A 12,975-nucleotide genomic window follows, 5' to 3' on the forward strand; every position below is an offset into this window, starting at 1 on the left:
TGCTGGTGGCAATATGCCCGGTCTCAAGACTGGAGCAAATAAGCTCTTACAGCATCATGAGCACTCCAAGTGCAGACTTTGCATCTGCTTGTGATAGCTCTCACACAAGAACCAAGTGGCACCAYGCACCAATTTGTAACTGCATTATTATACAATTATTTTTTATTCAAAGAGATATTATATTGGCCCATTACTATGCTACAACAATGTGACCAGTTTTTTTGGTCATGTTTCTTCACCAGCTTCTACAAATAGAAGGAATGCTCCAAATCTGGCCAGGGCATGAGAGGAGACATAACCCAACAAAAGAAGAGGGGTGATTCACTTAAAAAAGCAGAGTTAGGGTGACCCTTTGAAAATACCTTTCAATTCTGTTTCTTCACTCTTCAAGTATTTTTGAYACAATTAAAATGCATTTAATTATTCCAAATGTCTAATGAGTGACATTAGACAAGAGGTCACACACTGGGTGAGTAGTGCATTGGTGTAGGACGAAAGAAGCTGCAGGGAGAAAAAAGTGCTGTACACACACTGTGAGAACAGTCTGGATGTTTTTCCTAAATCCTCAAGACTAACATTTGTTGTGTCATTAACTGTAAAACTAAGACTSAGCTCATTTTTGCCTTGCAATGCTGGTAGGGGTGTAGCTTCTAACTAGAGAAGCTAAAACCAGCTTGTATTTACTTCATCCAGTTTTGTACTTATTTTGCAAAATGCTAGACTAGCAATAGGTTTTTTTCAGATTCAGTAAGGTTCTGCAATAGTGTTTGACTACAGGATATACCAGGGTTCACTCAGCTTTGAGGTGGAACATAAGCCAGCAGCCAGCTTCAGCTGGATAACCCCTTTTTAGGGATGTATTTTGGTACTGGCATGGTCTCACCCCTGAACCCCTCATCTTATGGGACTGCTTAGGACCAAGAGTTTAGATTGTCAGATCCTGGTCTGTAGCTTGTGACATGAGCTCAAAGACAGAAAGATCCAACCCCTTTACTGGATCAGGAGTGGTAAGTCTTATGAACAAATAATTTGTAGTCAAAATGCAACCAGAGCTTGAACACCACCATGCAGGTAAACAATAGCTGACATCAGTTGGAGATTACACAGATGAAGCAGCAAAAAAAAAAAAGAAATTGGATCAAGGTATCACTTGGAGATAGTCTGAAGTGAAAGCTCGCAGCTAGTCCAAGTTTTTTGCCCCACTTCCAAAGCATCTTGGTCACAGGCTCTGAAATGTTTCCAAGTATTGAAAAGGCCAACTGCAGCAGACACATGCAGCTATTGAATGCATCAGGAACTTGCTAATATCTGACCTTGTAKGAATCACAATTTGTTGCATCACAGGAGCACATCCTACCAGAGGTCTACAGTGAGACAAACAGTGAGGGCTGTGCATCAGGTACAATTATGCTGTGAACAATCAGACTGAGACAAAACACTTGATCCATCACATACTTACCAGGCCTCCCTCTGCATCCTTAGCAGTTGACATAGCTGAAAAAACAAAGTAAGYGTCTAAGAAACTTATAGGAATTGCAGCAACTTAAACATGACTGAATTCAACAAGATTTATATGCAATAGAAACTTGTCACAGAAACCAAAGCTTGTACAAACCAGACAGGTTCTGACCTATCATGTATTTCACAGCAGCACTACCCTTAGCTTCCACCAACAGCACAAACATTGTGCCTTCATACAGGGAAGAGTCCTGTTTAGTAAAATGTAGATCACAAGATGCAGTTTGGCTTTTAAGCCACTCATGCAACCTCCTCCACTCCAGCCTTTATGCTTCTCAGCATTTTTGTGGGCTATTGCAATATAGAAGAAAAGGCAGAAATTGTCTTTACTGCAACACAATCAGTAAGACATGATTTGAACAAACTTTGCAATTGCATTTCAGGATAATTTTCAATATTATTTTAACCACACTGGTAGCAAAAATACTTCAATACACATTAATAGAAATAGACGTTTCCAAGGAAAACAGATCAATTTCCACTAAAAAATAAATTCACATAAAACTTATCAACCTAACTTTCACATTAAGAGGTTCAAATGACTAAAGGGCAACAATATGGAGAAAAAAAATCTCCACAGCCAAACACAGTAAAAGTAATTTGTGATCTAATTAGTTGGTACTTTTTACCCCACACACCCACAGGTTTTTCCTCTTTATGCCTGAACCCACACACAGGTTGTTCGTCTTTGCCATTACAAGGCAAGTAGATTGGAAAAGTCCTTTTCAAGGACCTTATGATAATCTTGCTTTGAAGCAAAGGGATCTGAGGCATCTTTCACCATGATAAGAAAGCTCATGGTTAAGGTTTATGAATTTTATTTACTGAACAAAACTACTCTTCATTTTACAGGACTTTATAAATTCAATTGCACACTAAATGAACTAAAGCTTGAACAGGTACCCTGTAAGGCAACACAAAAACCAGGAGTAGCTCTAATGGATGCTCTGCCTAGTTCTGGAAAGTGAATTTCATGGATAATAATCAAGCAGTTACCTTTATCACATTTCAGCTTTTTAAGAGCAACCATGATTAGCACACACAAAAGAGCAATCACAAAAGCTGGAATAACCCAAATATGATCTCTGCTCCCTGCAAAGTAAGAAAAAAAATTAGCACAAAAACAGTCCCYCACAAAGATATTCCTTGCTGTCCTAGAGAAAAACCTAAGCCCAGAATTAATACAACCCAGATAGCTTGTCCTGGAAAAGACACTGGGACTTGCAGCTGCCCTGAACATGTGAGAACTTGTTTGCACTGCACATCCTTATCCCAGAGGCAGCAGGGAATTCTGCCCAGAGCTGCAATACAACTTCTATAAGGTTTTCTGGAAAGACATGTAAGAGGAAAAAAAAGCATGCAAAAGATCATTGCAAGCTTCAGGTGCCAGTATGGGTTCCCTCYTCCTCTGGCCTGGCAGAAGAGAAAGCTACTCCAGGCACAGCTTCTCGGGCACAGAAAACATATTTGCACTATCCATAACTGTCAACTGTATCACCCTTGCAGCTTTAAGAACCCTGGCAACACATGTAGCTTTTCACCAAGTGAAAGTTAAGGTGGTTTGTCCCTTCAACCCCTTTAAGAGCTTGTCTTTAGCAGGTAATTCCCAGACTAAAACGGCCGCTGCTGTTAAATACCTCAAAGCAGTTTAAACCATTGTTTTAGAGACTGCTCTGGTGTTATTAGCCTGAAGCCACGGACCCAACTAACCAAGCTGAGTGGGATCTGGGTACCAGACCTTGATTGGGTAAGTCACATTCTGGACCTGTAGTAGCATTGCAATTTGGAACAATCTCTTTCCCATCYGGATACCTGAAATGGAGGGTAACACAAGAGTGTATCAATTTTTTCAGCAATTATAATTGCTGAAAATATTATAATTACATTATTATAATAATTTCAATATTAWCAAAACTTAACTCTGTCCAGGCCTGACTTTTTTTCAGACAGAGTTTAGAGACTTGAATGGAACATGCATAAACTTTGATAGAAGTGAACCTTTAAACAATCCAAGATAATACTACAACATAAAAGCAAAGCAGATAAAATTCATATGTGTTAGCTTCTAAATGGAGGGGGAAAATAGAGTAGAGGCATTATTCATGCACAGTTAGTTTCCTTCTACAGATAGTTCTACCTCCTAATATTTTGAGCTGGGTGCTAGAAAGCTCATTCAAGTGTGCTCCCGGGGAAATACCAACCCGAAGACATGAAAAGTGCAAGTTTACATCCAAGCACAATGATACCCAAGTCCACGTCTTTCTAAAACCTCACAAATTTTGACACCTAAAATTTAAATGCATGAATAATGCCATTTGGCTTCAGGGCAATTATTTACAACATGATGACATGTGTTAGCTATTGGCACAGATTGGGCCWCAGCTCTAACATTCCCTAGAAGGAAAACAGTCACACATTCTCMAACTTACTTTCGATTTTGTCTCTGACATATTTCACAGCCCTCATCAGCACAGAAATACCCTGGTTTGCACTGGCATTCAGCATCCTGTGTCAGAGTACAGGGTCTCACAGTTATCTGATCTAAAAATAAAATGTAAGTTACAAAGTGCAAAAGTTATACTCAGGGCATAAAGGCAATTTATTTTTAAATTCAATATGTTTAATGAGGACCARGTTTTCCACATTAAAAAAGGGAAAACGTTTAAGATTTCATCAGAGTTGATCTTGGTACCATCTTTGCACTGTCTGCATGGCAAGCATTCCTCCAAGCCGTTCTCGTGGGCAGTATAATCTTTTCCTTCACTGCAAGGTTCACATTTTCCTCTTAAATGCGAAGCACTGCAGTGGTCAGCAACAAAAGTACCTGTGGAAGAAGAGAACCAGCAGTGGCAGCAATCTCGGGGATCTCTTAACAGACAAACGTCCACACCAGGATATTACAACACAAATTTTCGAGGAGAGTTCAACCTTTCCTTGTAAAAGAACCATGTGCCACATGAACTGAGCACTAGAGGAGAGTTTGGAAGCACATTTGCAATTTGCCGCTCAGAGAGGGAGTGGTGCAAAAGAAGGCATCCTGCAAGGCTTCTGCTGGAACACACTGGGACAAGGATGACTCACTGCAGCAGCTCAGAGGCAGCCATGAGGACGGCACTGCTGCTGAAGGAACGTGGCAAGCACAAGGGAGAATTGTTTTTAATAAACTCTTTTCTCCTTTGTCTGAATTCCACCTAATGCACCAGTAAGCTTCTGACACTATCTAAGGGCAGGTTTCTTCTTGGTACAAAACTTGTTAGCTCTGCACACATTGAGCAAGGAGGGGAAAGCAAAACCAAACTGAAGTTTTGCCTACAGACACAGAAATATCAAAATTCCCCTGCGCCTGTTCTTTGCATTATCCTCAGCCACATGYAGTGATTCTTGGCTTGCTGCCAAAGCACCTCTCTCAGTCATCACCTGTTGCAGTAAGGGGCTCTCACTYCAAAACGGAGTCCAGCCTTTAAAGCACCAAGAAGCTATCACAGCTCCAACCAGACTTACACTTATATGGGATACAATATAAAAAAAAAATAGCAACTCAGTCATCTCCACAAGAGAAGAACATGGCCACTATCAGCTGTAACTGCCCAAAGCTTACCTGCTTCACAAAACACACAGCAGCGACCTTCATGGAAGTACTGTCCCTCCCCACAGCTCTCCGCTCGGGCTCTAGGCACTGTCAGTAGCGCAACCTACAGTAGAGGCAAACAGCATTTGAGTGATTCATGCTTCTAGAACATGATAACTATCTCGAGAAGATGAACCTGTAAAGACTTGGAAACACGTTCAGAAGTTTATGGGAAGCCACAAAGGAAACCCAAACTAATTTCTGCTAAGTGCTGCTCACAGCAGTAATTGCCATCACAAAGCTGGGGTTAAGGCAGCACACGCAGCGGCTGACGGATTTTAGGCAACTATTGCCGCACATCCCTGCCTCCGTATAAACTTCTGTTTTCTTTCCACTACTTCACTGCAGAGAGCAAARCTTCTGCGGTGTGCAAGGGATTCACTTCTCCCTTCTCACATCTTTTAAATTCATCAGAATCAGTGTTAGTCTTCCACAAAACAGAGGAAACATCCCACAGACATCATCCARCATTTCTCACTGGCTCTAATCCTAAGCAGAAGACAAGTAGTTAAGCCGTTAACAATGCTACAGGAACACTTTTTTTTTTGAGAGGAAGAAACGCGCGGGCCGCGCACATCGGCAGACTGCCAGAGCAGGGGAGTCAGCTGCTTTCAGGGAGGCGAGCTCAGGCTTGGTGCCGGGACACCCAAGTCCATTCCTTCAAGACTCACTCGAGAGAAACCGCTAGAAAAAAAAGAAGGGACAAGGGATGGGACGGCCGCCGAGCTCCCCATCACTAAGTGCCACCAGCGGGCAACTTCTAAGATAAAACCAACTCCCTCTCCTTCAACTCCCCCCTAGACCAAAGCTTCCCCGTAAAGGGAAGCGTGGTTGAAAAACATCCAGTTTCACAGTTAAATAAGACTGTTAAATAAAGACTATTAARGAGCTCACTCCTCACTTGTATTCTTTTTTTTCCCGAGGAAAGAAAGAAAGGCGGCAGCGCGTGCAGTAGGAAGAGATTCGGGACATCCCCGTTCCCTCAGAGTGCTGCGTTCACGCACACGGCAGCAGCGCTTCCTCAAGTGTCCTGTAACATCAAACAACACGAACCAAAAGTTCGGGCAAGTTACTAAAGCCTTTTGAAGAAGAGAAGGGTAGAAAAATCTACAAGACCCCTTCACACTAGAGCTGGAGGAAGACTTTTTCCCCTCAAACCACGGGRTTTGGGTTCCGGCTGCGGCGGGCAGGCGGAGGGCGAGCCCGCACCCGCAGGCAGCGGCCCCGGCCGGGGAGCCCCACCCTGGGGGACGGAGAGTCCCGTCCGGCACTCACCAGCAACAGCAGCAATCCCGGCACTCGCCCGGCTCCCATGGCGGCCCTCGGCTCCGCACCGCGCTCTGGACACTCACCASCCCCAGGTGCTGATTTATAGCGCCGGGGGCGGGCCCGACGCTCTCCGCCCCGCCTGGAAGSGGACTCCCCGCACACGCAGGAATCTCATTAGGTACGAGCGCCGGGATGGTGCCTCTCCAGCAAGAACTCCTGTGGAGGGGAGCTGCCCACTCATGAGCAAAAGGGAGCGGRTTGGAAACTCTTTCCAAACTCAGTGATCAACTGGGTCTTCTAAAGCTCTAAAAGGCTCCTCAGCAGGTATTTCTCCAAGAGAAATAACATTTCTGGCCGTGATTTTCCTCAAGAATACGTTTCATTTCCCACGTGCATGTAACTGGCATGCAGTAACATTCACCCCCAGATGTTGAAATTGCTTTAAAATTAGTAGCACAAGGATTCATAGGCTGTTCCTTTTTGGTTTATTTTTTAATCCCCTGTGGCAGCAGCAGTAAATGTTGGAAACTYTTCCTCTGCTAATGTTAAATTAGTTTGTATAGGTTGATAGTTTCTTCATTGAACTGTTCCTATTGTGGTAACAATGTTTATTTTACTTAACTGCAGTAACAAGTCTCAGTGAAATCACTGTGGGCGTGTAGTTTGGTAAAATGGAAATAATCCAGTTTCAAGCACTCAGCACTTCTATTTGGTTCAGGTGGGCTTGGGTTGTTTGGTGGTTTTTTTTTGTTTTTTTTTTGGGGGGGGTGGTGGTGTCTTTTTTCTGTTGTTTGAGTAAACATTTCCGAGAGCCAGGATACAGATGCACCCAAGATACGTAAATAGTCCTACAGAAGTGGAGAGGCGCCTATCCACAACTCAAACACATGGTCCCAAAGCAGGATGAGTATGACGAGGAAGGCTGTGCTGACAGGTCAGAGATGTGCTGACTTGCTGAAGCATTCAAAGGAGATCAGTGGTTGTGTTTGCACAGCTTTAGGAGCAAACACTTTCAAGGTGCATCTGGGACTTGGGACAGCCTGGCAGGCAGATGCAACCSTGACTCGCTGAGTTTTACATGTGTGGCACAAACCAGACTTCCTCAGAAAGAGGGACTAGGATGATGTCCTTCAAAAAGGCACCCAATCTGGATCAGTAATGTTGATATTCTTCAAGCACGTTTCCTCAAGGATGAAGAATACTTTGGTTTTCTGGAGACTTTTGCTAGTAACAAAGTCACTCTCACCCTGTACTATTTGTGTTCAGTTTCCTGAATGCCAGCTTCCTGCCAGCTCTCACCTTGCCTGCTCATGTCAGASAGCTTTCTCCATGGAACTATCTATTCACTGTCATCAAGTCATAACCTTCATATAAAGGTTTTCTAAGTCCAGGACAAGTTTGTACATTCGCATGTACAACAGTGGAAATCAAGGGAACCGTTTCTCTTTCTGAGGAAGTTGTTATAATTAGAAGACACAATTTCAGATAGAATGGTATCAAAATGCCATTGCTGTTCTAACTTATGGCCTATGTCTCAGATTCTTGGAGCTTTTCCTCTCAAAAGTAATTTACTTTTAAAATGCTATTAAGCACCAAACCAAAAATAATTTGTCAGATAGACTGCCACTGAAAGTTGTGTGTAGTTTTATTTCAACATATCAAGCACAAACAGGTTTCCCCTAACTGGGGAATATGACAAGGAATGTACTTAAAAATTTGGAAACATTTACATTGAAAGATAGCCCAGACTGGCACCACCACTAAGTATTTTAAGGCTGTATATATAGCAGTACTTACCACTTGGAACTACTTCAGGCCAGAAAAGAAAGGCTTAGTATTGTCTGCAGTCTACAGAAAATATTGCAAATCTTTAAAAAATGGTGTAAAATAGGAAGACTATTAACAGGGTTGAACAATGCAGTGGCAAAACCCTCCCTCTTTCCTGACCTTTGACAATGAATGTGCCTAAGACCGAACACACATACACCTACATTGCTCCCATCCTTCTCACCTATGCTGGGGCAGTGGATTCTCTCTACAATGCTAGTGTGTGATATTATAAAACAGCCATATAGCAAATAATAACAATAATAATAAGTGACCAGGTTTTACAAACAGGTGTGTCTGACATCACACTCGATGGSCCAGACCCAGGACACCAGCCAGCTCCATAACTGAACAAGGAGCTTTCACTGAATACTTCCCATTTCCTAAAGAAGAATGGCTCTAGGAAATTGTGCATATTTACAGTTTCCRTGGAATGGAAAATAAAACACATCCTGAGGTCCCATTCTGTGTGTGCTGACAAAACAGATCATGACTTAATATCCCATGGGTGGATTTTTTTGGACCAAGTGTTCTCCCTCCCATAATTAAAGGCAGCCGGACAGGCACCGYGGACATCAATTCTTTACAGCTCCCCAACTGCACTCCCTCACTCCCGGAGCTATGACCCAGGCCACCATGACCTTTCCAAAATGTTGAAGTGATTTGGGGGTTACCAATACTGCTGGGTAATTATTCATTGCATCATAAAATGACAAAACATAGAAAACAAATTGCACAATTAAAGCTACATTTGGCTTCAGCATTAAGGCCCATACAGGTTAAGAGGTCCTTGAAGATGTACATGTAAAAGGCAAAAATGACATAATCTGCAGGAACAAAGTTTTGCAGGTTCCTAGGTCCCTTTTTAACCTCGTTTTTTCACTTTCTTCCACCTTTGCCATGTTGGTTCTAAAGTGCTTTGGTGCCTCGCTGGGCTCCTTGCGCAAGTGGCCCCCTCCTGCAGTCAGTGATCATTATTGCTGCCAAACGTAGTGATTTTATTTGAAGACATAATTAATGAAGAGTTGACACGTAAGAAAGATGCAGAGGAGAAACCAACAGCGAGAGTCCAGGAGGAAGCTTTCAGAAGAGGCCTTCCTGTGGAAGGACTTTTTGTTCAGAGCACTGAGGTTTCTGGAAAAGAAAGCAATATGATTATTTGTGTGTTGGAGAGAAACGTGMGTTCACATGTGCATGCACACCCAGAACTTCCACACCAGGAGGGATCCCTGTATTTCGGTGACACCCTCATGGGTAGAGCAGTGTGCCCCCACAGCCTTTACCTCCCTCTTTTTAACAGTAAGATCAGTACTTCTGGCTGCAGCTGTTGACATGAGAAAGGCACAAATCCCAAGGAATCTCATCATCCAGCACTCACTCACAAACCTATGAGTTTAATCTATGCCCTAACCCTCCCAAATACAAGACCCTGCCCTGGACACCCCCAGGAGCTGAAGTGAAGCTAAAACCGTATCACCACTGGCTCTGGTATCCAGAAATGGTGGGCCTCATGTGTGAGCCCACCCCACAGAAGCCTCAGGACCATACTCCTCATGCAGAGGGGCATCAGCAGGGCTCCCTGCAGCAGGTGCAGCAGTTGATGCCTTCCCATGGAGTCTGAAGGGCAAAGCCTTCTGTCAGCTGCAGGTGTGGCTGCTGCTTTTCCCAGATGGCAACTAGCAACTTATACCAAATATGGGAGTTAGTGCTTTTCATCACAGAGCCCAGTTTTTCAGGCTACACCCCTGCATTTCTACAAAAAAAAACCCAAGGAAATTCATGACATGCTCCACAGGAAGGAAGACACACGTTCTTGCCTGGCAGAGATTAATTTTTAGCCAGGGCCTGGCCCAGCCCCTCCCAACTTCTGCAGCTGTTTTACAGTTAGAGTGCCTGGAGCTGTGTAACGTTATGAGGTGATGCTTTTTGCCCACAAGGAGAGTCTTAAGAAATTTCCTCCTCACTGTTTCAAGCAGAGCGCGGGTTTGTCTTTCCTGCATGTCAATTGTTTAGTTTAACTGCAACAACTTGAACTGCACTCCTGCAGCTCATAGAGATGCCCCAAGGGCCAGMGTGAAAAGTTAAATGCCACAAGTTACCTCTAGCCCATTAAAAACATTGATTTCATGACAGAAAATGGTTACCTGTGTATGTCCTGTTGGGCTTTCTGTAGGGATAAGACAGCAGAGTGAATTTCCCTCAGGTGATTCATTTCTTTCCCACACTGAGCACATAGGCTTTCAAACCCTGTGGCAAAATATTGAAGGACAATTATGTTTTGCATCACCATTTTGGTGGTAGTGATAAAACACAACACACAAGCGGCTGGCTGTGATCTAATTGTCACTGCTAGGGGGAATACTTTCAGGAGGAAACATGAGGAGAAGGAGACAGGGAACAGAATCTTTCACCCAGAAGACCCAGGCCACTGTAACAGGTTCTGTGACCCCCTGTGCTCCTCCGTCAGCTCTAACGAAACAATGCTTCCCAGCTGAGGGGAGGAGAAAAGAGTGCTCACACCTGCCCCTTCTCTCAAAGGTTCAAGGTCACCTCTAACAAAGGCAGAGAAAAARAAAAGAAAAAAAAAGGCCTGTTTCCTATCTGCTCACTGGAATGTCAGTGTATTTTTCCAATTTTGCCAGGAGCTGGGAAATCCTTGTTGTAAGGCAGAAAGGAAATGCAGAGAACAGAAAAGCAGAAAATTCTCTGGGTTGCCTGCAGGCTGTTGGTATTAACYGGGCTGGCAAAGTCCAAGGGCTGACTCGAGGAATAAAGTAACAAGGGAAGAAAACTAAAGCCTGACCCAGTGACACCCAAATACTTGCCATCATCATCGGAGAGCTCCTGCACTGAGTCTGGCGTTGAACAGCTGCTCTCTGTGTTCTGGCTGTGGTTGGATGGTTGATCACTGGTTTTGCGGCGCCTGCACTCTTTGGCAGACCTCTGGACAAAACAGGGATTAAACCAGACTCAGTCTCTATCAAATTGAAGACTTGTGCATTTGCTTTAAAYGAAACAATTCAGGGTGCTGGGAAATATGTGTGAGACTGTGAAGTTTGATTGCTTTCTCAGCAACTTCTAGAAGTTGGACTCTGGCAGCTACTTAAGAATATTACACATATGCCTCATACAGAAGCATTTCCCCAAATAGCAACAATCTTAAGACACATATCCAAATTATTCTTCTTGTAGCTTTAACTGACACATACTATGGGTGAACCTTGTAAGTTCTTTTGCTGAGTTGTGTACCCACTCAACCAGATACGTGAAAGAAAGGTCGAAAAGAAGAAAAAATTAGAATCAAATTATCCACCAAAGATTTTTCAGAAGGTGCATGAAGGATCTAAAYATCACAGAACTTTTATACCTAATTTCTTGATGTGCCTCGGAAAGCTTCTCCCTCCCTCTCAGATGGGTGAACCAAACCTGTTGATTCAAATTTCTCACTAGAGGGTCTGAAAAGCAGTTACAAACTTCAACTTTCCCCCTGCTTTAGAGACATTCAGATGTGGGGTATTATAAAAGAAACATCTGTGTACATAAASAGATGCAAGTTTCTCAGTGTCATATGGGCTATACTTAACTAGCTCAGCAGCTCTGTATTAGGGAAGTGTGTTATGAATGACATGTATCACTCCAAAAATGAAAGCAGTGACATAGGAAAGTATCATCTCTGCTTAAGGGAAAGAATGGAAAGATTTTTCTTGTCTTTGCTGAGAGACAGCGAGTGATAAAAGCTGATGGCAAAAACTGAAGCTGAAATTGCAGGATCTCAATTGTGTACTCCAAAGCTGATGGGAATTTTTCTGCTTTGGAAACCCTGAATAGCAAAGCTCAGCTCAGTCATGTATAAAACTCAATGTAACACTGAGTGGAAGAAAAAAGCCAACATGGATAGAATATGTCAATCAATAATTACAATTTTTGGACTTAATGATGGTACAATACTGCAGGTCTATGGTCATAAATGATATTTACCCAAAACAAACCTTTCAGCCTATGCTGGGCTTACATGAAAATGTTGTAGGACAGGGCTGTGTWTCTAAGGAATAATAAAGAATGTTATATTCCCCAAGTCAGGCTTTTTACCTTGTGCCGTGTAATTTGATTGTTTATGCATGCTGCTTTGTGGTTTGACATCCTTGTGGATAAGTGTCTTTCCATTGTCTGAAGTATGCCATCCTTCTCAAATTGGGCAATGTCATTCAAAGGATCCCAAGGTCTTAGACTTTTGAGAGCAAATGAAAAACAAACATAATCAGAAAAGAAAGAACCTTACATTAGGTGTGTTAAGACCAATACATTAATTCCACATGCATCAGGGCAGGCAATCATCCCTGACAGTAGCCAGAGTTTCCAGATGTAGTGACAGGATGCACAGGTACTTCCCTGCACATTCACAGTTCCTTGCAGTACGTGAGGAGGTTCAGTCTCCAGAGACTTCACCTTCTTGCCCAGGGGAGGAGAGCTCAGTTGTTAACTCTGCTCTGAACAGTGCAGATCTCTGTTACATGACTCCACACGAGTGCAGCAACAGGGATTTACACCAAYGGCATAGTGGATTTTCCATTGCCAAACCCTCATTTCCAGCTATTCTCAATTTCTATCATGAATATGTATTCTAGTGACGAAATGGAGCTCAGAAAGGGCAAGCTCTGGACATAGTTTTGGGGAATGGCAAGAGCTCAACTGCCGGTCTGTAGCCCTGCTTGCATCCCTGGGGACTCAGGCAG

At 43.2% G+C, this 12,975-nt stretch overlaps 2 protein-coding genes across 9 annotated transcripts in view; both read right to left on the minus strand.

The window, feature by feature from the left end:
• Positions 1–7,094, minus strand: part of LOC130575384 (tumor necrosis factor receptor superfamily member 16-like) — a 10,635-nt gene extending 3,541 nt beyond the window's left edge. The window contains exons 1-7 of the mRNA XM_057369241.1: positions 6,422–7,094; positions 5,117–5,210; positions 4,211–4,342; positions 3,948–4,059; positions 3,257–3,330; positions 2,515–2,610; positions 1,460–1,494 (exon numbers count right to left, since the gene is read on the minus strand). Of these exons, the coding sequence (XP_057225224.1) occupies positions 1,460–1,494; positions 2,515–2,610; positions 3,257–3,330; positions 3,948–4,059; positions 4,211–4,342; positions 5,117–5,210; positions 6,422–6,460 (582 nt within the window). The 5' untranslated portion in view covers positions 6,461–7,094. The remainder of the gene's footprint in view (positions 1–1,459; positions 1,495–2,514; positions 2,611–3,256; positions 3,331–3,947; positions 4,060–4,210; positions 4,343–5,116; positions 5,211–6,421) is intronic.
• A 948-nt stretch (positions 7,095–8,042) lies between these two features.
• OSBPL5 (oxysterol binding protein like 5) overlaps positions 8,043–12,975 on the minus strand; it is a 131,528-nt gene continuing 126,595 nt past the window's right edge. For all 8 annotated transcript variants that reach the window (XM_057369246.1, XM_057369244.1, XM_057369243.1 and 5 more), the window contains 4 exons: positions 12,332–12,470; positions 11,068–11,185; positions 10,387–10,489; positions 8,043–9,376 (listed from right to left, as the gene is read on the minus strand). In XM_057369246.1, the coding sequence (XP_057225229.1) occupies positions 9,241–9,376; positions 10,387–10,489; positions 11,068–11,185; positions 12,332–12,470 (496 nt within the window). In that variant the 3' untranslated portion in view covers positions 8,043–9,240. The remainder of the gene's footprint in view (positions 9,377–10,386; positions 10,490–11,067; positions 11,186–12,331; positions 12,471–12,975) is intronic.

This window comes from Malurus melanocephalus, unplaced genomic scaffold (assembly GCF_030028575.1).
Source record: "Malurus melanocephalus ecotype Western Australia unplaced genomic scaffold, MMel_1.1 scaffold_106, whole genome shotgun sequence".
Classification (NCBI taxonomy): Eukaryota; Metazoa; Chordata; class Aves; order Passeriformes; family Maluridae; genus Malurus; species Malurus melanocephalus.